The 23566-nt window shown below is 39.7% G+C and overlaps 1 protein-coding gene across 1 annotated transcript in view; it reads right to left on the reverse strand.

Annotated features, from left to right (window-relative positions):
* Positions 1-23566, reverse strand: part of DNER (delta/notch like EGF repeat containing) — a 137887-nt gene that overhangs the window by 66574 nt on the left and 47747 nt on the right. The window contains exons 2-4 of the mRNA XM_044432745.1: positions 9201-9497; positions 5810-5904; positions 2359-2525 (exon numbers count right to left, since the gene is read on the reverse strand). Of these exons, the coding sequence (XP_044288680.1) occupies positions 2359-2525; positions 5810-5904; positions 9201-9497 (559 nt within the window). The remainder of the gene's footprint in view (positions 1-2358; positions 2526-5809; positions 5905-9200; positions 9498-23566) is intronic.

Genomic DNA, 23566 nt, shown 5'->3' on the forward strand with positions numbered 1-23566 from the left:
CAAGCCCATGTATGTGCATATAGCCACCCTATCTTAGGTGTCTACATAAGTTTTCACCCTAACAAGCATTGATCACACCATCATCCCACCCTATTCATATAATTTTCCAAGGGTCTAACATCTGCCTTCCACTCAACTTCTACCCTCCCATGTTTTCCATTAAGGAAGAAAGAAAAGAATAGGTTCACTGTGCCATCAGCTTGATGATCCAAGGACACTTCTATCTGGAAGTGCCTGGATGGTAAAGCAAGTCAGCAACACATGAATGACCCAAATGAGATTCCGTGTGGTCTCCCAATTTCATATCCAGGAAAAGCTTTTAAAAGGAAGAAAGTAAAGCTATCTGCTATGCATTTTCCCATCTCTCATATGTGCTACACCTTCAACTCGAAGCATTTTCCTGCCCCCAAACAAACATTCTTGTTATTCCTATGCAAAGGGAGTGATTTTTATTTAAACATCATTTCAATTGTTAAAACATATGATCTGGCCAGGGCAACTTCTTCTTCCTTCTCTTTCTCCCCCTATATTTTTATTTTATACTGATAATTTTAATTTTATATTTGTAAATCAATGTATTTTTTGTATTTTTATATTTAATGGTAATTTATTATGTACTATTGTATTTCAATGTATTTTATCATGTTGTAAGCCGCCCCGAGGTTTCGGCAAGGGGCGGCATAGAAATGTTATAATAATAATAATAATAATAATAATAATAATAATAATAATAATTCAGGTGCATTTATTTTTTATAAATTTATATAACACACTCAATAGTCCACACTATTAGCAGCCTTTCCCCCAGCTGCTTTGAAATGCAGAAAGAGACGCTAAGAATTATATTTGTTTGGCAATATCATCCTGATCTAGGAACTTTTAGCACAGAAAAAGTGGCAGTATTTCCCCTGCTTCAGAGGTGACTGGAATTATCTGAAGCTGAAAGGCAGTGGAATGGGGAAGCAATGTCCAGAATATGCTTAAAAGTGGGAAAGAGGTACTTAGACTGAATGAGCACATATAACCTCTTCATCTAACAAGGAAAGAGAGTACAGTAAAGAGGAGGCAGCTTGAGCAAAAAATCTCCCATTTCTCTTTTCCTTGTTATCAACACTAGAGCAGATCTGCAGGTGGAAATCTGTTTCCATGCTTGGCTAGTTCTTCCTGGTTTGGAGGCCATGTGTCTCGGAAATGAGAAATCATTGAACAAATCTTTGCTCATCATGGAGAGAAAAAATATTTCAAGAACAAAGTACTATTATTATCATGACTTCAATTTCATGTTCCAGTTACAGCATGCCATCTGTCCCACAAAACCTGACTTAATTAAACTTACGTGCATTAGGAAATGTATCCAAACCTCTTAAGTTTTTCACACATCTTAAAATAAAGTATATAAACTTATTTTGTCTCACACATTTAGTCACCAGCTTCAATTTTCCATTTTTAAATTCTAAAATTGTCATTATAGTAAACAGAAGTTCTGTGATCCATTTTCTTTTTACATAGGATAAAAAAGCCATAAAACTGGAACCTGCTAGATCAGATTGTGTTTCTTACTGTGCCCAGCAAGATTTCTCGTGGAAGGCTACAAGTGGAGCACAAAGGAAACAGAAACCTTTCATTTTGTCTAAACCTGGACTCCTAAAAATCTACTACAGAGAATAAAAACACTGATTTGATAAGAAAAGGTAGATATTTTTAAACTTAAATATGCTCTGAAATTTGTAATTTTTCCTGGTTGTTTAATTTCAATTTAATACCATTCAACTGCCACCTTCTACCTTGAGCAGTGTGAACCTAACATGGTTTAGGAAGTGATTGTTCCTATGCCATGGCTTCCTTAAGCTTCACAGGATTGCTCTGATATTGTATCTTCCCTATGAAATTACAAATTCTACATACAGTAGAACACTAATGACTATGCCCAGTTTAAACAAGTCTATAACACACTGTGATTCCCACTTCTTGAAGGACAAGCATAAAACTGAAGGACAAGCATAAAACATACTTCAATGATTCATATATCATTGCAAACTACAATAAACTATGCTTAAACAAGAAACTAAAGATGAAGTTGTGCTGGTAGGCTGGAGGCATGCAGATGGAGCATGAGGAAAGATCTAATTTCTGATCTTCCAAAGCATAGCCTGAAGGATGGACTGAGCTGTTACAATCAGTAATATTTTTCTTATTCATCTGTATTTCAGCTACTCTATTGATGATTGCTTATGTTATACTGTATTATTTTATGAATTATTATATTTTGGATAGTACACAGACATCCTGATTAAGTCAAAAGGTAGAGTATAAATCATATACATGAATTTAAAAATCTACAATAGTACCAAAACTCACCAATAAAATAGTTGTTTCCTAATGTAAGTGTCTCCTCTGTCAGGACAAGACCGCCCTTTGCTTGGAGGAGAGTGATACTTGTCGTATCAGTCAGTGAACACTGTTTAAATCTTTCTGTTGTCACCTTCCATAACAAGATAAGAGATGCTGTGGCATCTTGCCTTATACTAAAGGCAAAAAAAAATACACATAGTAAACATATTATAAAGAAGAAATGTTTTAAAGAAGGCATAGCATGCAGTACATCATTAAATATATATATTTTTAAAGTAAATAAAAACCACAGCATAGATTCAGGCCCAATGCAACCAATATTAACCTATTTCCCACAAGAACTTGAACCTTTAAACAAGCAAAGAAAATACAAAAGTGAGCACATTAATAATGCAATCCTAGGCGCACTTACATGGGAATTATTCTCATTGAACTTGATGGATCTCGCTTATGAATACACATAAATAAGATTGCAGTGGAAATCAAAGAGGATTTGCATATATCTTGTAAATTAGAAGCATGATCAGATACATGGACACTCCGTACAATTTTAAATGAGAAGCTTTGTATATATACACATTGGCCAGTAATCATCTGCTATGCTTTTAAATTTTAGTTTCACATTTTATTTATATAAATACGTTAATCCAGGTTAGTTGAGCATATCATAGGTTGACCTGTTGAAATAGCATGAAGAGTTCACTGTTCGTTTAAATTCCAGAGGAAAGGTGTTAGGAATACATCCATGCTGGAGCACCTGTGGGAGGTGTGAAAGATCAGTTTAACTTGGAGAGAAAAGCTGTTTTTATGCAGAGTCCAGGGACAGATGGAAAGCCACTGTACTCAGAGTTTTGGACTAGGATTGCATGTTCAAATTCATGTCCAATCAAACAAAGCAGAAGATTCAAACCACTGGAAACAAAACAACACACTAAAAAGATTTTAAATATATATATAAATAGAATAATTCAACAGAATATATAAAATCATAGCTGAATACACTAACAATATGTAATAAACAAACACTGCAATAAAATAATTTACAATTCCATATCTGCATCCTGTGTATGGTGAACGACAGAGGTTATTTACTAACCTCGTTCACCGAAACAAAATAAGCCATTTTTAAAGCTATGATGACTTATTTAAATTGTGTTGCATGCTAGGCACTTGTGGGGTACAACTTGGCCACCCAGATAGCATGATGCTAACAGGTAGTTTCTATACAAATTTAATTAATAAATAAATACATAAATAAATAATAAACTTCCATTATCATTAATAATAACTTCCATTAAATTTCCATGGTTTGGCATGGTCATGAGCTGGTCCCTACCCTCTTTCCCCTGGGTTCCAAAACTCCAGACATTCCTTCAAAGTGCAATCTTTTTAATGAAACCCCACAGTTAACAGAACAGTTAAATTTTAAATAGCCTTTTGTCAAAGGTGGAAGGAGAAGCCTCTGATCTCGCCAAGAGCTGGTTCCAAACTGGAAACTCCTCCTCAGTCTCTCCTTTTCAGTACAGCCGCTGGCTCTACTCTCAGAGGGGATTTCACTTTTGGAGAACAATATGGCAGGAATGACAGAGCCCCTCCAGCTGAGCAGCTCATTTCTCCCTATGTGCCTTCACAGGGTCAAGGACTGGATCCTGCTTCCCACCCCTCCTGAAAACCTTTCCATCTTTTCCAGAACAGATTGACTCTCACACTCAGTGTGAGAAACTTCACTAAGCAGCTTTGAAGGAGCTCCAAACGGTTCAGCCGCCACTTCTGCCGCTCCTCCTTCGCTTGAGAACCGGACAATGCCTCCCACTGCACAGCTTACAGTGAGAGAGAGACTGGCCCACTCTCTACAGGCATGTTATCCACATGTGAACAACCTTTAAACAGCCAATAGGCTGTTGTAGAGTTTTTGGGAGGTTGTTTCTCTCTGCAATAAGCCATGCTCCCTGAGTTTGGACAACACAAGCAGCACCAAGTGTGATTATGGAAATCATGTCCCATAGGTGCTGTGCTTTGAATAAGACACTGTGGCTCACTTTGACCATGCAAACCAGTCCAGTGCAGATGAACTAAATGCATGACTATCAAACCATTAAATGTGCCACTAAAGAAGAATGAAACACATTTGGCAGTAATTTGTGTATTTGCTTTGTAGTTCTACTGAACTCTTTCACATCTGCTTTCTGCAATGAAGGTCACTGAGTAACCTTGAACCAACCTCTCTTTCATGGTTGTTGAGAAGATAAAATAATACCCTTAGTTCACTTAAAGGAGGAGGAGTATAAATTTATGAAAGCCAGTAAGGACCAAAGGAAGGTTAGACAATTAGAAACTGGCTGAGAATCAATGGACCAGATGAAGCATGCTTTCTGAAAGAGGAGGCCAACAGCCTGGATGAAAGAGGTGTGAAGTAAAGGTGGCAGGAAGTTGAAAGGAAGGAAGATGAAGCAAATTTGGAAAAGAAAGACTGTATCCGCGTTACTGTTAGGAAAAGAGAGAAAAGGCAAGGGAGCTTTGAAGGTAGTGAGGGTGTGAATGAAGGGAAAGGGAACTGGAAAAAGACTAAATTTCATGTGTTTGCCCTACATTAGTAGTTTTTTCCTTAATACCTTTCCAAATACTGAAAAAATAATGGACCCATATTTCCAGTATAGCTTCAGTCACAGGAGATTAAACTTTAAATAGTCATTCTTAGGCTTAAGTGGAAATATTTAGACTTTATATATTTATAAAACACAATTACACTTTGTTACCGTATGTTAATTTTCCTGAAGGTCAAAGTCATGCTTGAACAAATAGACCATGCACTCTTGGTCACCCTTCACTTCCCAAGGTAAATATTGCAGCAGCATCTATAAGCAACTTTGCCCGCTACATTGTTCACAGCAAAGTCTTTATGGATGAGTGGAAATATATTTTGGACTGTTCCAAACTCACTTAGAATAAGGGATGTTACTATATTTGAGAGGCAAGAGTACAATAAGGAAGTCACACCTGTTCAAATAAACTGATTCAAATTCATGTCAGATCATGCCTCTTCAAGCCAAATTGACCATTACATTGCAACTCTATCAAGTTGTCATCCTCTAACTAAAAATTTCTTAAACTGGGGGAAGACTGTAAACAGCTCTTTACTGGGCAGTAGAGGCCCACAAGATCTATCTGTGGCTGCCAGTGGTATGCAAAACATCATTTCCTGCTGGGAAGTCATGAACTTCTTATAAGCTCTTTCTTATCTAGTGCTTCAACAATTGTGAAAGCACAGTGGCCTTGTTGGATATTGCCCAGACAGGACTTCCTATCATTGATTACATTAGAGAGACTTTGAGGCTTTTTCCCTGTTTATCTGAATTCTTGTTATCACATCCAGATAAAACAGCTGAGGATGAATTTAACCAGTAACATTATTTAAAGCGTATCTTTATAATAACACCAAGATAAAGGAGCCTCTTACTTTATAGATGTATTCTGTGGAACTTCAAAAGAAATAAGGCGACCCCCACCAGAGCTGTTGGAGCTTGCATTCCCACAAGCCACATCAGGAATGATCTAAAACAAATAATGAATATCAGTTAGAATCTTCAATATCATCAACCAGTAAAATAATAGATCGAAAAACTGAAACTGAAAGCAATGGTATTTGCCCTGCTTCCCCAAAAATAGTCTAGTGTAGAACTTGATTCCACAGTGTGAGGATCAAACAAGATGGCAAATGAATGATATTAGTTTTTTAAAGTGGAAGGCTGAATGTAAGAGAACTTAAATGCATGGAGCATGTCCATGCTTAATAATCAATAGTAAACCCTTTATTCCAGATTCTTACTTAATGATAGCTCGTGACTGAACAACCCATGGTTTAATAAACCATAGTTTGTTGTTTTCTGGTACTGTCCATGGGGTTTTCATGGCAAGGGCACTGGAATGGGTCAGCATTTCCTTCTCCAGTGGATCACCTTTTGTCAGAGCCCTCTGCTATGACCTGTCCATCTTGGGTGCCCCTGCCTGGCATAACTCATAGCTTCATTGAACTACACAAGGTCCTTTGCCATGACAAGGAACCAGCTCATTGCTAAATTCCTTCCTCTCTTGCAAGTCTCCAAGGAAATCTGCCTCCCTAAAACTGCTATGCCCATAGAAAAGAAAGCATCTATTTTGGAAATATTACTTCCTGAAGCTAGTTATATGCCTGAATTGATTCTTGCTAAAAATTTCCTTCTGCTCTTTAGAAAAAAAAATACATGGATTTGCACATTATACTATACTAGATACCTATGAGATAGCAACACAGCCCTTTAAACATCAGGTAATGAAAGCTCATGGAATTTCTAGAACTGTCGCCAAGAATAACTGATAACATCTCTCAGTTATGCTTTCTATCAGATAGAACTTTAAGAAAGTACCGCTAGCAATGCTTTGCCACCTGCTCTCAGCAACAAAGGAAACTATTATCAGTCCTTTTCAGTGACAGAAAGCTTTGCACCAAGTAAAATGGAATCTCCACCCCCCGCAAAGAAAGGGAACCCATAGCCTCTAGTTAGTGCATAGTTTGTGCATTGTAATATCTTTAGTTCTCAGGCAACAGTTTCTCAGAAAGACTTTAACCTACTTTACTACCAAGATGACTATACATGGACTACAATCATTGCGGTTCCTGTACAGTACAGTGTACAACCAACTGTCATCACATATGTGTGTGCCAGTCCCAGGCCCAGAGAGGGCTGAGGAAAGACCTGGTGACCTACCTCAGAAAAACTCAACCAAGAACAATAGTGTACAACATATGCTACCGACTAAGGCAGCCCTGTAGTACATTTCTTCTATGACTCTGAAGATGTTCTCAGGATATTTTTTGCTGACTGCTCAGCAGCTACACAGTTCACAGCAGTTACGGAAAAATACATAACTAACATTTGTCCAAAAACATGATATGTACATGAATCCCACAAACAGAATTCTAAGATAATTTAGGCTATCTTCAGAAGTATAAAATTCCTCCTTAGTAATACTTAGGGTGCATTCCTACAATCCCTAGACAGTGTCTGAAGGCCATCAGATACTTCACATTTCCAGTTTTCAGGTAAGAGAAAGTGCTCTGGCCTGAGATGGGGGAACCCATTATCTCCCCCCACTCTTTGGAGCTCATATGGAAAAAAAACCATGTTGGCTGCCCTCCAAGGTCACATAAATGACTTTAGGGAGAGAAACTGGAGGATGTTTCACAAGGGAGGAGACTAGAGAGGGAGGCTGGGGCCTGGTCAGCCTTTTTCCTACACTCCATAATGTTTTTTACTAGGCAGACAAAAAGCCCAGCAAGCAAAAATGTAGGGCAGGAAGACATGGAAGCAGAGTTCCACCTTTGTTTTTTCTCTTGCTCTGAACTGGATGATCATAACCCCCTGGGTTCAAGCCTTTTTGGTCACTGAAGGTGCAATACATAGGACAACAGACTTATCCTTTTTTTCCCCAAAGGTGGGATACAAGAAATAAAGCAGCAACAACAGATTCCAAAACATTTTGGTCATTGTCTAGAGTGGTGAAAAATAATTGTTTCAAAGAGGGAAAAAATAAAACCTGTTTCCCAATACTCAGGATATTATATCTGCAATGTTTTTAGGTCACATGAATGAAGGTTACACCAAAGGACTTTGAGAATGGAATTACAGAATTATGTTGAGTGTGTGCTGTTTTTTATTCTTGCTTTTTTGCTTTAAAAATTATGGGAATCACAAATTCAGGTATGACATAGGATCCATTATAGGCCTCCACCATTATAAACATGTAAAACCAAAACTCTGAACTGCAGAAAACTATGTGCAATTTTGAGAAACGATCATATTAAAAAGTAATAACTATATTTAATGTATAAAATTACATATATGTATGCAAAAGCCTTTTTATAGCATTTTCTCTTGTATCAGGTGCCAACATCTTTTTAGCACTTCCAGAGAACATAGTGTATTATAAGACGCTGGACTCCAAGCCTGCCACAACCTTGCTTGATAAAGCTCCACATTTCAATTAGTGCAAGGTAACTTTTCAAGGAAGATACCCTGTTTGTGAGAAAAAATTGGCATGTTAAATCAGCAGGCTCCAAAAGGCAGTTACCTTTGCTTGACTACAAAGAGAATGTCATATTTATTTATTTATTTATTTATTTATTTATTTATTTATTTATTAAAACATTTTTATGCCGCCCCATTCGCCAAAGTCTCGGGGCGGCTCACATCACCAAGTTAAAATAATTATAATATAAATTAAAATATAAATATTAAATTAAAAATACAACAATACAGTATAAAATAAGCCGCCCTGGCCAGATATGAGAACAAAGACTTTGCCTTATCAGGGTTTCTGACCACACAGGTAGTTCTATTTATGTTCCAGTGAATATGAGGAAACTTCTTTTTAGACTTTACTGATTCAACATGAGAAGGTCTAAAATGAGGAAGGTGCGGCCAGTGACCATATACCTGTTCCTTAAACTCTTTAAGCTCTCACTCACTCATTCAGGCAAATGCAAATTTACACATACAAACACACACATTTATGCCCATTCATGGGCAATATTTTGTTTGATAATGTCAGTTAAAACGGTCCCTATGCACAAGACAGCAGTTTCACAACAGCATGGAAAGCAGAAAAATATTAAGGCTTAGTTTTAAATCCATTCTATAGGTTCATTTTTCTTCCCACTTATTTTCCAGATAGCATCCCAAGTCATTTTCAGGACCCTTTACTCTTTGCTTATGTGACCCTAACCCTAACCCTTTCCTATAAGGCATTCCTGCAGTTATAGTCAGAAATCATCTATGATACGCATCTTGTTAAACTCAAAAAGGGCTTACTTCAACTTCATCCCATTTCAGATCCATAACTTTCTGACCATCCCTTGGCTCCCATGTAAGCAGTGCCACTGTTGCTTGCAATCGTGGCAAGATTAGGTCGGGTTCTGTGGTGGGCAGTGCTGGCCTGCTTTGGCTTGGTGCCTCTGATTCTGTCCATCCAGAGACAGGGGGGGTGTAAAACGAGTGTTCACAGTTTGCACCTTCGTAGCCTTCGTTACAAAGACAGAGATAGCCATCGCCATTACTACTGCAGTTGCCATGGTGACAAGGATTGCTGGCACATGGATCTGAAACAAACTGAACAGAAAGAATAGAGTGGTTCATTAATAGCATAGTATAGAATTTGCTTGTTTTTGCCACAAGCAGAGAAGAGGTAAAATTCTTATGTAGCCCACCGGACTTAAAGACTTTACACAAAGGATTACCTATAGCTCCCTGCTCACATATGAATGAACTGGTTCTCAGATTACAGTGGAGTCATAAACTATAGTAACAAACAAAACAATGGCATTGTAAAATAATGGCAGTAAAGTGTTATGCTAGCATCGTCTTTGGAATCCTATAATTCTGAGAGTGAGTCAAAACACTTTGTGCTGTTTTCATGAGACAAAGATAAGATCAAATACTTATTGTTTGCTTTTTCCTGATGGAGTTCCTGATGTTTCCTGATGACACACAGTGCCAACAATGAGGTTTCATATCACAGTAGCACTCTTGACATGACCCAGCCATTCATGAGTACTCCACTCTCAGTACCCCATAATTACTGCCTTGCCTGGCTTGAACTTCAGATAAATAAATGATGGACTTCTTTTGTATTCCAACCCATTTGAAGTACTCTATTTTCAAAGTCTGCACTCATGAAGCATGATCTGCTTGTTCTGAAAGCACTGTATAGCATAAGGAACTACTTTTGAAAAGTTGTTTTTAGAACAGAAAGACTTGCTATAACCTTGGTGTCAAGGGTAGTCATATTTGGGCACCTGTGGAGGCCCCACAACCCATCAGGGGCCTGCTGACAAGTGCTTCTTAGGCTTGTTCCTCCTTTTAACCCTGCAATTTGCTACTCATGAGCATCTCACTTTGGTCCAGCCTATAATGGTGGTGAAAAGGAGGAGGAGGAGATACCACTGCGTACCTGCACTCTGCTTCTTTGCCAGTTAAGCATGCAAATGATATTGTTGAAGAGAAATAGGTTGTGGTGAGAAGGACTGTGAGAAGGTAGATTGACTAAGATGGAACGGGGTGCCGTTGGAGGGTGCCTTTTTCAAGGAGCCTCGAAAACCTGAAGAGCCAACACTGGTTGGCTACATTAATCATCTGCAACAGCTATCAATATCATAAAGAAACAAACATGCACTCTCCTTTTAACCTGCATACACTTTCTCTTCCCCTACATTCTTCTCCCCCACTTTTTAAGTATGAATATTCTTATCTCCCTTATGTTAGTATTTCATTTTTATATTTAAAAGTATATGTTTTTATATACTTCATTTTTCATTCATTTTTATATTTAAAAGTAATTTATTACATTTTAAACTTACCTAATAACCCTGTAAGTCTTACTATGAGAGACAGTAACTTAGTTATGCTGAAATTCAAACACAGACACACAGGCGTGCGCAAGAACATTCTTTCTTGAGGCACGGTGCTCTATATTCTAAGGAGCAGAGTAATTCCTATATTTAGAATATAGAACACAATGTCCACAAGGAAATGTTCTCAAATTATGTTGTACCTAATTAATAAACACTTTTGGCACACCTTTTACATCTCTATTTTTCTGTTCTGGAATCATCCATTTTCCCATTCCCCCAAACTTACAGGCACCAGCAAACATATATTCTGAGGACTTTCTTTTAATCAATGGCCACATCTCAGATGAACCCGCTCCTCTCTTTTGCCCATTCGAACATGACAGAATATTGGTAGAAGGATGGATAAATGTTTCACAGTCAGTCCAAGCATGTATTATTAATGCAATAAAGTCAGTTCACCAGTTCAACAGTGTAAACTTATCCCCTATTTACAAGGGCTTCAAGTGGTCTTCAAAAGTTCATATTTGTGATGTCCAAGTAGACACTGTTGTCTTGAATGTGCTTGACTCTTTGCTTGACTATAAAGAGTCAAGATGAAAAACGAAAAAGGGGACTCACACAGAGAGGAAACCACTCAGAGACCCTTAACGATGGGGTGGTAAATAAATAATAAATAGGTATCTGGCATATATACCAACAATGGGTGCTGAGACTGGCACCATGTGTTGTGCCAGTAAGACATACCATTAGTGCAACAGGGAATTAGTGCTGCCTAAAGCAAGACTGGATAAATAGAAATACTCATTTCCAGATCGGGCAATTCAGCAGAGCTCCCTTCAGTGTGCTCCACTGACCTGCCCCATTCCTGAAGAGCCAGTTCTCTGTTGTTCTGGGGGTGGGCCCTAGTGGTGACCAGGCAGTATAAAGACTGTCCAATGTCACAGCAACATATGAATCAGCAAATGGGCACCCCATTTGTATGATGATAATGTGGAACTATGTGGCTTATAGTTACAAAGTCTTCCCACAGGTCAAATCTTTTTTTTTTTTTTTTTCAATTTATATCCTGCCTTTTCCTACAAAGGGCTCAAGGCAGCTTACATCATTCTCCTCCTCCATCTTATCCCCACAACAACAGCCCTGTGAGGTAGGTTGGGCTGAGAGTCTGTGACTGGCCCAAAGTCACCCATTGGCTCCATGGCCAAGCGGGGACTCGAACCCAGATCGCCTGAGTCCCAGTCCCACGCTCTTAACCACTACACCACACTGGCTCTCTTATTTAAATCTTATTTATCCATGCAGATCCCAGCCCCAACCAAATGAGCAGATACGCTTAAAGCAATGTTTATTTGTGCCCATGCATCAGCAGTACTGACTATTAGCACAGTAGGGAATTAGTGGTTCTAACATGACCTAAAATGACCAGAAATACTTGCTCCTAGAACTGGCAACTCAGCAGAACCCCCAGAAGGGAGTTCCATTGATCTGTCCCTATCCAGAAATAAGCATTTCTGCTTCTTTCCGGGGGATATTTTTAAAACTACTAATAACTCATTGGTTCTGCTAGCACAACAAAATCAGAGAAACACAGTGGCCCTTAGAAAATATTAAATATTAGATAGAAGACCCAAAGAAATGCTGAAAGAGCTATAATCGAAAGTGCAGCTGCAATCACAAAAAGGACTGGGGTTATTTAAAACTTTATACCATAACCTTCCAAGAATTTTAAACAATTGCTGACTTTGCTAGATTTATTAATAATAATGTAATAGTGGATGCATTCACACAGCACACTTAGTCACCCTGTGAATAAACTTGGCAGTGTGGATTGTTCAAGGAACAGTCCATGATGTACTTAGACAATCAAGCTCACCATGACTTACAGATCCCCCTTTCTCCCTCAATTCTCCTTTGCAGCAGATCCTATCATGTCTTCCCCTTCCTGCTCACTCCCCTTTTTCATTTGCCACATCCCCCTCCTCACTTTTCAAAGACTTAAAAATGCACAATGGGGGCTCTTTTTTAAAAAATAAGCAGTGAAAAATGTACAGTGGTGTTTTTAATTGTGGGGGGAGCAGTCTTTTGCAAGTGCACAAGTGTGCTTTGAAGGGTTTTTGTTTATCTCTGCTACCTATTACACTTTGCTCTCTTTGGCAGCTGAAACTTACAGGAACATTGACAAGATCACATTTATCTGGCAGCCAGAGAAGTATATTTGCAAAAGACTGACAATAATAATACTAAGATAGTCATAGAATAACAGAGTTGGAAGGGGCCATGAAGGGGCCAACCCGTAGCTGTTGCAGGACACCAATTTACACCATCCTACTCAGATGGCTGTCAAGTTTCACCATGGGAGAGCCAATGACCTCTCTAGGCAACTGGATCCACTGTTACAGTGCTCTGACAGAAACAAAACTTTTCCTGATATCTAGCCTGAATCTGGGTTGTCACAACTTGAGTTGATTAGGAAGGTTGGGAGGTTACCCACTCAAAAAATGAGATTAAATTAGTCTGACAGGTTTTATTTTTGATAAATCCATGTTGGCTTTTATTGGAAGTGCTTGCAGGCTGTTTTTTAAAATAATTTTCTCCAGAATTTTTCAAGGGATTGATGTCAGACTAACTGGTCTATAGGTCCCAGGTTCATCTTTTTTTCCCCTTTTTGAAGATGCAGACAAGGTTAGCCCTTCTTCAGTCATCTGACACTTCTCCTGTTTTCCAAAATTTATCTAAGATAATAACCAATGCTTCTGAGAGTTAGCTCTTTTATGACTCTAGGATGGAGTTCGGAGCCCTGAGATTAGAATGTGTTTATTCCACCTAGGTATTCCTTAACATTAAGAAAACTGAGATCATGGCATCCGGTCCTCTCACTTCCTGGCAAATAGATGGAGAAGAAATGGAGGTAGTGACAGATTTTATTTTCCTGGCTCAAAGATCACCGCAGATGGGGACTGCAGCCAAGAAATTAAAAGATGCTTGCTCCTGGGGAGGACAGCTATGGCAAATCTAGACAGCATATTAAAAAGCAGAGACCTCACCCTGCCAACAAAAGTGCGTATAGTCAAGGCTATGGTTTTCCCAGTTGCAATGTATAGCTGTGAAAGCTGTATCATAAGGAAGGCTGAGCGCCGAAGAACTGAGGCCTTTGAATTGTGGTTCTGGAGGAGACTCCTGTGAGTCCCTTGGACCGCAAGGCAATCAAACCGGTCAGTCCTAGAGATCAACCCTGACTGCTCTTCAGAAGGCCAGATCCTGAAGATGAAACTCAAATACTTTGGCCACCTAATGAGAAGGAAGGACTCCCTGGAGAAGAGCCTAATGCTGGGAACAATAGATGGCAAAAGAAGAAGGGAACAGCAGAGGATGAGGTGGCTAGATGGAGTCACTGAAACGGTGTGAACTTAAGTGGACTCCGGGGGATGGTGGAGGACAGGAAGGCCTGGAGGAATGTTGTCCATGGGGTCACGATGGGTCGAACATGACTTTGCGACTAAGAACAATTCCTTGACCATTTGTCTGTCAATCTTGGGTTGCCATCTCTCACTTTCAGCTTGTACTTTCTCTTGGTTGTAGATTTTCTTGTGGAAGAGGACTGACATGAAGTAGGAATTGAGTACTTCCACTTTTTCCTTGTCATCTGTTATAACTCTGACATCCACTTTAAGTAGCTGAACCTTCTCTTTCACATGTCTTTTGTTTGGGATGTATCAGAAGAAGGCTTTCCTGTTGTTCTTAGCATCCCTTGCTATTCTCAGTTCATTTTCTACTTTAGCCTTCTTGAAGCCATCCCTGCAATTCATTGCTTTTTTCATATTCTTCCTTTGTGTCACGGCCTTGCTTCTACCTCCTATACATGATCTTTTTTATCTTCAGGCTGTCACTTAACATTTTGTGGAGCCCCCTGTCTTCTACACTTTTTCTTGTTGGAATTGTTCATAGTTGTGATTGTTCTTTTTCAAGATTTCCCACTCCTCCTGGACTCCTTTTCCCTTAATGGTGGATTGCTATGGCGCCTCACTTATCATTGTTCTGAGTTTGTTAAAGTTGACTTTCTTGAAGTCCAAGGTACGTGTTTGGCTGCAATTAACCTTGGTCTCCTTTATCACTGAGAATTCTACTATCGCATGATCACTTTTCCCCAAGGTTCCCTGGGGGATGATGATAACAATTGCACATTTTTTAAGGAATGACTTTTTGTGGAGGAAAGGAGGTGGCAAAGTAGGAACAATAGCTCTAAGTACCATGTGAATATTGGTAGGAGGACTATCATTGGTAGCAGCTCAGGTGAGATTGTGAAGAGCAGCAGGGGGTCACCATTCTTTCTGAGCTGTTCTGAAGTTGATCACTGCTGCCTCTGATGAAACTGTACTGCCCAATCCATATGGCATGGCAACCCATTCTGGTTCAACCAGCCAGGGTAGCTTGCTGCTAAAATATATGCCACTCTGTGGTGAGCACTTCAAGTTTCGATAAAATAACAGCGCACCATTGCTAGTTATTCATAGAGGGTTGGCATGTCATGGAAATGCAGTCTGAGTTTGACCAGATTTGGGATTTGCATGGGAATTCTGCAGGCTGATATGCTGGTAGTAGGGCCACTTTCCTTTCCTCCTGGCTTATCACATAAGCACAGCATTTCATAAACAACCATGTTTAACAGACATATGGTGAGGCTTCTTGGACCAGGGTAGTCGTGATATGTAATATTCCAAGATATAAGCTAGCATGAGAAAATATGATGCCTGGTTACAAGGATGGAAAGAGGGATAATTACAATCCACTGAAATCTGAAGAAGCAAACCATGTTCTTTCTCTATAAAGTTTTACTGGGCACATAGGATATGTTCAGGAATTTCAGATCGAACCTTTTCACGTTAAGACTACACGTCTTTTAAATGTTATAATTTCTGTCAATACTATAATACAAGGCTGCATCATTCCTTAGGATTTCTGCCAGCTGCTGCACTTTCCTTCCCCATCCTATCTCACATAGCGCTTTGTCACCTCTCTCTTTGCACATGGCACCCTTACTCACCTTGAAAGTCACATGACCAAGTGTCCTGTTCTGACAGTATTTTGCATTGATCAGTACTTTCCCTGAGTAGTTTTTTTCCCCTAACACCAATCAGTCATCAAACAACAAGTGAATCATCTACACAGAATTGCAAACTGGCTAAGCACCACATCAGAAGGGAAACTGTATAACTACCAACACAAAAGATCCAACAAAAAGATCAAGGACACTGCCATACTTAATGAGATGACCAGGTGCATCTCTCCAAAGCACCATCATGTGAAAAAGACAGTGACCTTATTCATGACATTCTAAGTCTGAAGCTAGTCTACTGAAAAAGAAAGGAAAGGAACGTTCTATATATGAAGCAAACATGAGTCTGGTAAACCTAGGTACTAACTCTCTCCTGCAAAAAGGTAGCTTGGAGTGCAAATATCAGAAAAGAGGAAAATACTTGAGGCAACATATCTTAACCCTTCTTGCAACTGCCACTTTTTGCAACTTCTCTCATCCAGAGCAGTATAGATCAGGAATGGACAATTTAATGTCCTCTGGATGCTTTGGCCTACAAATTCCATAATCCATTGGTTAATCCAGCTGGATCTGATGGGAGCCCATAATACCTCATGAGCCACAAAGTACCCATTCCCTATGTAAGAAACATATATGGTGAATAAAAAGATCACAGAGGAAGAGTTATTTCTATTGATATTTCTGTGTCAGTATCTGGGCTGCTTCTGGGCTCTGTCTGGTAGCCAAAAGCAAAACAACCACCACAGTATTTGCAGGATCAGTCCCAAACCCTGCTGGAGCACTCAGCCTCCTGATGAGTGCCAGCTGGAAGACCTGGGGGAAGAGCTATATAAAAAAACTCTTCCTTCCAGAGGTAGTTTTAGTAGTACAGGTCTTTCTGCTGGCTATGAGTCTGTTCCTGTATCTCACTTGACCTTGATGGCATTTAGTTCCAGTTCCTGCCATGTCTTCTCATGTCCTGCCTTGCTGTCTCACCTTAGCAACACAAGTCATCCTACTAACTTCAGCATATTCCAGCTTCTGTATCTCACCTGACCCTTGTTGGATCTGATTCCTGCTTTGCTATATTGTGTCTTGTCTTGCTTTGCTACCCTGCCTTATTTACCACACTTTCACTGTTCTCAATCCCATCCTATGATGCTGCCTCAGGTACCTACTCCCTGTTCCTGTTGTCTGATTCTTGACCCTTGGCTTGTTCATGACTGTGTCCTTGCCTTAATATGTACTCCTGATTCCTGACTCTGACCTCTTTTTTGATGACAACCTTGCCTCAGACTTTACTGGACTTTTGGACTGTGTTTGGACTCTGCCCTGCCCTGAGTTCTGTTCCCCTGGTGCCTCTGTCTTGACTCGTATAACCCAATCCCTGACCATGACATACTGCTTCTCCACTGCATCACAACTGCTTTAATTTGTTGCAGAGGAAAAACTGGAAACTACCAACCAGAATTTTTCCCTGTCCATCAATAATTTGTTCTGTGCCGCAGCTAAGATTGCACCTCAGGGACAAAGCCCAGGTTCTCACTCACATCCAACCCCAAAATGATCCTCCAGAAAGCATCAAGTGATGATAGTAGTAGTTAACAGGCCTTGCATCAGCACCTGGGATGCACTAGGGTTGACTCTGCTTGGTGCAGCCCTCTTTCTTATTTTTATAAACATATGACAGTATGGGTGGCTGACCAGACATCTTCATGGCTACAGATGCTTACTGTGCTATTTTTACTTCAAAAATATAATATTCTGGCCTAGAACAAAATGGTGCATGTTCCCAGATAAACGTATTTGGCATCAGGGTGGCAGAAACAAATGTATTTTATTTCTGTAGTGATGAAGAAACTATGATTTCAGTTTAAAGTGTTAAACCATATTTTTTCAGAGTCTTGCCTTACCAAAACAAAAAGTTGGCAAAGTGTGTGTTTGTGTGCATGTGTGGAGAGGGTGCTTTAACATATCAATAACATTTTTAAAGCATGGGATGATGACTGCAGGGCAGGGGAAGAAACATGGTAGCTCTGTGCTCTCCTATACATGTTTAGACAGGAACAATTTCCTCTAACTCACAGAATCCTCCAGCCGGCAGTGCTTTTTCCCTGTTTAAAGATGCACAGGATCCTTAGCATCATTACTTTCTGCTGTTTTAGCTCAAGAGGAAAGATCTAGCATGTACCATGCATTACATATAAATTTATCAAATATTACAAATATTAACATACATTAATAAAAGTAATAGAGATGTTCAATGCTTGGAAAAACCCCAAATGATTCATATTCTAATCCAAAGAGAAGTTGCTGAGCTAACAGGGACATGGGGAGTGGGGAGCAAGGAAATCAAATCAAACCATCTCTTTGAGAGTATCAGACACATGCATTACCTTGGTAAACAATAAAACAGACATAATGGATAAGCAGTGTCCTCTGAAAGGGAGCAGTAGAAAAAAATGACCATAAAACTTAAATTGGCTACGGGAACAAGCCTATGCCTTCTCAACACTGGCCAGAGGCTAATGTGGCTATCCATGGTGCTCCACAGTAGTAAACCTGCTTTGGGAATGGAGTTCAGCACTTTGGACAACTCTTATAGCTTTTCCTTTCAGCTTTATAAAAACTTTATAATGAATAGAGATCTTCACTGACACAGAAGTCACCAGGCTGCCCTCGTTATGCTAAGTATATGCTGATGATGGAAAGAGTCAGTCTCAAGCGACCTCTACTAACTGAAACCTGAAATCCATTGTTATACTGTTTGGAAGCTGCTGGAAGGAAGATTCAGTCAAAAGCTTTCCATAAAGGACATCTGCCTCAACAGAGGCAGTCTTCTTTCAGGTTTAAAAAAATCAGTATTTTTTTTTTTCATTAAAAAGAAAATATAGCTCAAGCAGTACTGATGTAGGATACTGGGTGACCTTGACAGAGGACACACAGACTGTTCACAGATGTAATAACAGCAAGATCTGGAGCAGGGGTAAGTAACCTGGTACCCCACAGAACTTTAGACTTCAGCTTTCATAAGCCCCAGACAATGGTCAGGGATTACAAGAGACATAGACCAAAAGATCTGAAGGGTATGATGTTGCCTAACCCTAATCCACAGAATTCTGCACATACAAACATTGCTATGCCATTAAATTTAACCTCTTGTGAGGCCATGATAGAATCAGGAATCAAGAGTTAGAGATCCCCATTTAGGCCTAATAGGCTAAATGTGTATTGTCTGCAAGGTAGGTCTAACAAGTCCCAAGATTATTCTTTCTTTACCTTACCATGGTCACATGCAGACTTTAGGGAATGAAGCAGAGAAGCTACTTAGATAAGTAACAGAGCCCCTGGGTATCATTCAGAGGCCATAGTTTAGTGACAGACCACAAATTCTGCATTGACAAGTTCCCCATGTCAAGCTCCAGGACCTCTAATTAACAAATCCTTGGTAGTATGGTTGGAAAAGACCTCTCCGGATTTGATGCCTTGAAAAGCTATCACCCATAAATGTGCTAGACTGAAGGGATCACTTGCTAATGCATTTATTTATTGATTCAATGTAGATCCCACTTTTTCTTTTTTAAAGAATACAAAGTGACTTACATCGTTCCCCTTCTGCTGCTCTCACTTATCCCCATGAGGTAGGCTGCGAGTCTGTGACTGCTGTGGCCCAAAGTACTCAGTTGGCTCCATGGCTGAGCAGGGACTAGAACCCAGATCACCTGAGTCATAGTCCCATGCTCTTAACCACTACACCACACTGGCTCTTTACCATACCACACTGGACTGGTTAAACAATGGATTTTCTTTTTGTTCAAGAAAATTGCCATTAGAGATAAATATGAGCACATAGCCTAGTAGTATCTGGGCTAATTTCTTTGTTTTTTCATTTATTTGCAAGGCTGATGTTATTGAAAATTCCAGCCTACTAGCAAGGCATTCATGAAACTCAGTGGTAGATTCCACTCAGACATCCTGCTTAAACTATTAAAACTTCTTAAAATGGGTAATGCATTAGAAATGACCATTGCAGTTTGTAGTGTCATTTAGTAAAATAATAATCATAATGCTCAGTTATGCTCTATCCTGGGACCATCTCATTGTCAGCTTGCATGCTGTTAGTAGATACAGATTTATTGGTAGAAGTCAGCAGCTGCAGAACTGAACTGACAAAGCAAGACAAATGGGGAATCATAAGCCATGTTCCACCCAACTTAGTAAAAGATCTGCAAACTAATGTACACCAAGGTTACTTTAATGCTGTACTTGAAAGTATGGTTTCCATTAGAGGCAGAATGCAAAAGAAAGAAGAGAGTGGGCAGGGAGAGTCATGAATTACAATGCCTATAACAATTTTCTCTGGATTTCTACACAAGTGAAATCCAAGGATGTTCTTCCATTCATAAAAGCACAACCACCAGGGGTGGGACTTGAATCCAGTGGAATTAACACAAATGGAGGACAGAAGCAATTCACACTAATCCCCACTACAGCACTCCACTCCACTTTCCAGTCAGTTCTATTGGTTCACCCAAGACTCCAAATCAGATTTTCAAGGACGCAGGAACTACAGGAGAATCATGGAGCTAGGACCTGAGAGTATCTCATTTATTCTGTGAGCACAAGTCTGGATGCAACTCACTGATTTTCCCTTCTCAATATAACAGAAATGCCACCCTACAAATAAGATGTTACTCTGGTTCCCACCTTTTGTACTAGTTGCCCTAAGCCTGGCCTTGAGCCAAAACCCATAACTAGATAATTTTCCAGAAGACAGCATATCAGAGCTCCAGCCACTGTTTATATTGTTTACTTAGGCTTCTCCTCTTACTCCAGCAGCCCCACCAAAGTCAATGGGACATACTTGTAGGAAGAGAGTCTTAGTATTTCCCCAGTTCCCCACCACAGCTTTTTAAGAAGTTAATAATGAGCTAAATCCAACCTGGGGGAGGGATGACATCCCATGAGACAAATCCATTTTAGCTGTGAATGACAGCTTGGTTGGGCTGTTTCCAAGCTGCCCTTTCCATTCTATGAGTTTTGAAAATTCCATGAAATGAAAACTGCCACCAAATGTAACATATGCATAAAAAGCATTTCACTCCACTGAAGCTGCTAAAGTGCCTCAAGATATATTCTGTTTAACAATGGCCTAAATCCAAGACACCAGCAGACACAGATCCATTCTTGTTTCTCAATTTAATTTCTTCATCCAGACTTTTTGTCATATCCATCTGAATTTTGCACTTTTGTGTATATTTATTAGGCTTATTAGTGTATATTTCATTAAACCTTTGCACATATTTCATAAATAGTTATCTTGCATTTTTATTAGATGTATGAATAAATTGCTTACTTTAAAGCATGTACTTGCATGTACAATAATAGATACTGGTTTAATGAAGGACATTGTCTTATTCTGTACTTTTGAGTTCTTTAAACAAAATTGTCCCAGAATTGACACATCCAAGAAGAGATTAACACATTTACACAAAAGCAATATTTATCTCCATTGTACTCACTCCAGAGTAAGTTACAAATACTGAGTAAGCACCTGGAGAGTCTCAGCAGCTCATCTGATTTTCATTTATTTCCTTCCTCCCGAAATGGCACCTAAGCAGAATAATAAGCAACCAAAATGGTAAAAATCAAACAACTGTTAGCATTTAATATAAAATGATGTCAGAATCTATCAGTAACCCAGATAGAGATACAGGAGATGGCAGGACCAGTGGTGTGAATGAAGGAGCTACTGGGCCTAAGCACCACCACTGAGCTAGAGCCCTCCAAGCTGAGGATGCCAAATAACCTTGGAATTGTAATTCCTGAGCATTGATCAGAGAATGCAGTTGAAGCAACTCTCCTCTGAGCAATGGCTAAAACATTGGGACTGGTTTTCTTAGAAAATAAAGTCAAATGGGGGAAGACATGACACAGGCATTCAGGAATATGCATGATGCGGTAAAAGTTGAGGGGGAGAAATTCCTGCCCCCACCCCATTCCCCATAATACTAGAAGTATACTAGAAGGACAACTCATGAAGCTTTCTGGTGGGAAATTCAGGACAAATAAAAGAAAGTACTTCATCACACAGCACACAGTTAAACTCTGGGATTCACTGCCACAAGCAGCAGCAATGGCCACCAATTTAGATGGCTTAAAAAGGGGACTGAACCAAGTTATGAAGAAGGCAAACCTATTCACCTCTCAGGACTCATAGGCCATGGAGCTGGTGTGGCTGGCATGAACTTTTATAAAGATGAGAGACTGCTAGAACCCAGCTCAGAGACCCTTTAAGGCCTTAGAAAGAGGCAGAGCCTGAGAAGGGGCTCTAGATGTCATGGCATAAAAGGGTTCAGCATGGTCACCAATGTTGTTCTCAAAAACTGCTCACTTCGGTGTTCTCTTAGGTGCTGGGAAGACAAACCTGCTGTGCTGCTCTCCCTCCACCATGTTCAGAAAGTTCCACTCTGGAACCAGAATTATCCCAGTAACAACAAGCTAGCCCAACGTTTCATGTCATTCTAGTTACAATCAAGGAACATAACTTAGGATGCAGCTACGTGCAGAAAGACCTGGGGGTAATTTGGGAAGATGAGCTATCTAGAGTGAGTTAGCCTGCCAGGACTTCTAGACAACTGTCTGGAGTCGCCAGGGTCAGCAGGCAGGATTTGTCTGAGTACTAAGGGGGTTCCTGCCTGATCCATGGTTTATACATTCCTGCGGATGAATAGCTAGCACTATTCACTCCTGCAGAAAAAAGGAAAGTACTGAGTTTAGGGACAATGTTGCCCTGAAACAATCCCATCATTCCCAACACTGCATTGTGAAGTTTCCAGCAGGAAGGATACCACAGGGAAAAGCCAACATATCAGCATACAGAGCACACATTGTACTTTTCCTTCCACAATAGGAACAGTTTTGCTGGTAACTTAGACAGCAGGTAGAAGGGATGGAGAAATCTGTTTCTCTCCAGACCATGCCACCTTTGCATATTTTTACCAAAATGATTTCTTCCATTCTGCATTTGTTCCATTCCCATATTAATATGTATTTTTAAGAAATCTTCTCAGAATAAGTAAATATAAATTCGCACACACACTTGAATGCATATTTTATCTCATTACTATTTAAATATGCATTTTACATACATTATTTTAAACATGTATGTTAATACATTTGAACTGCCAAGAACTGTGAAGCAACAGTCACAGAAGCATAAAATCCACTGGACAGTTTAATTCTAATCTGCATGTTAGTCCAAGATATACAGACAAGGTCATTTCATATAGAAATTCACAAGCATCAACTTTGTCAGGCATTTGATGGTACCATTACCTCCAGGCAGAAGGGATGTGTCTCCCTGGACAGAACTGTAATGAAAGAGGCTGGTCTTTCTGGGTAGCTATCTTCAAAGCTGCATTGCCATCATCAAGACAGATGTTTGAGTTAGTTCTTTATTTTATTATATGCATATCCTGCTCTTTCTTTCTTACAGGGAACCCAAAGCACCTTATATGGTCCTCCTTTTCTCCATCTGACCCTGACAACAACCCTGCTGAGAGTCTGTGACTGGACCAAGATCACCCAGCGAGCTACATGGCTGAGTAGTGTCTAGAACAGACCTGGGCATTGTACGGCCCACGGCTGACCCTGGCTGGCCCGCATGAGGTCACTGGCAAATTAAAAGACAATGCAAATATGTATCGTCGTAATATAGGTGCAAGCAATACAACTGCACTGCTTTTATTTTGAAGGATCTGCTAAACTGAACTGAATTTATTGCTTTTCATGTA

The sequence above is a fragment of the Varanus komodoensis genome, unplaced genomic scaffold (assembly GCF_004798865.1).
Source record: "Varanus komodoensis strain SLA01 unplaced genomic scaffold, ASM479886v1 scaffold25, whole genome shotgun sequence".
Classification (NCBI taxonomy): domain Eukaryota; kingdom Metazoa; phylum Chordata; class Lepidosauria; order Squamata; family Varanidae; genus Varanus; species Varanus komodoensis.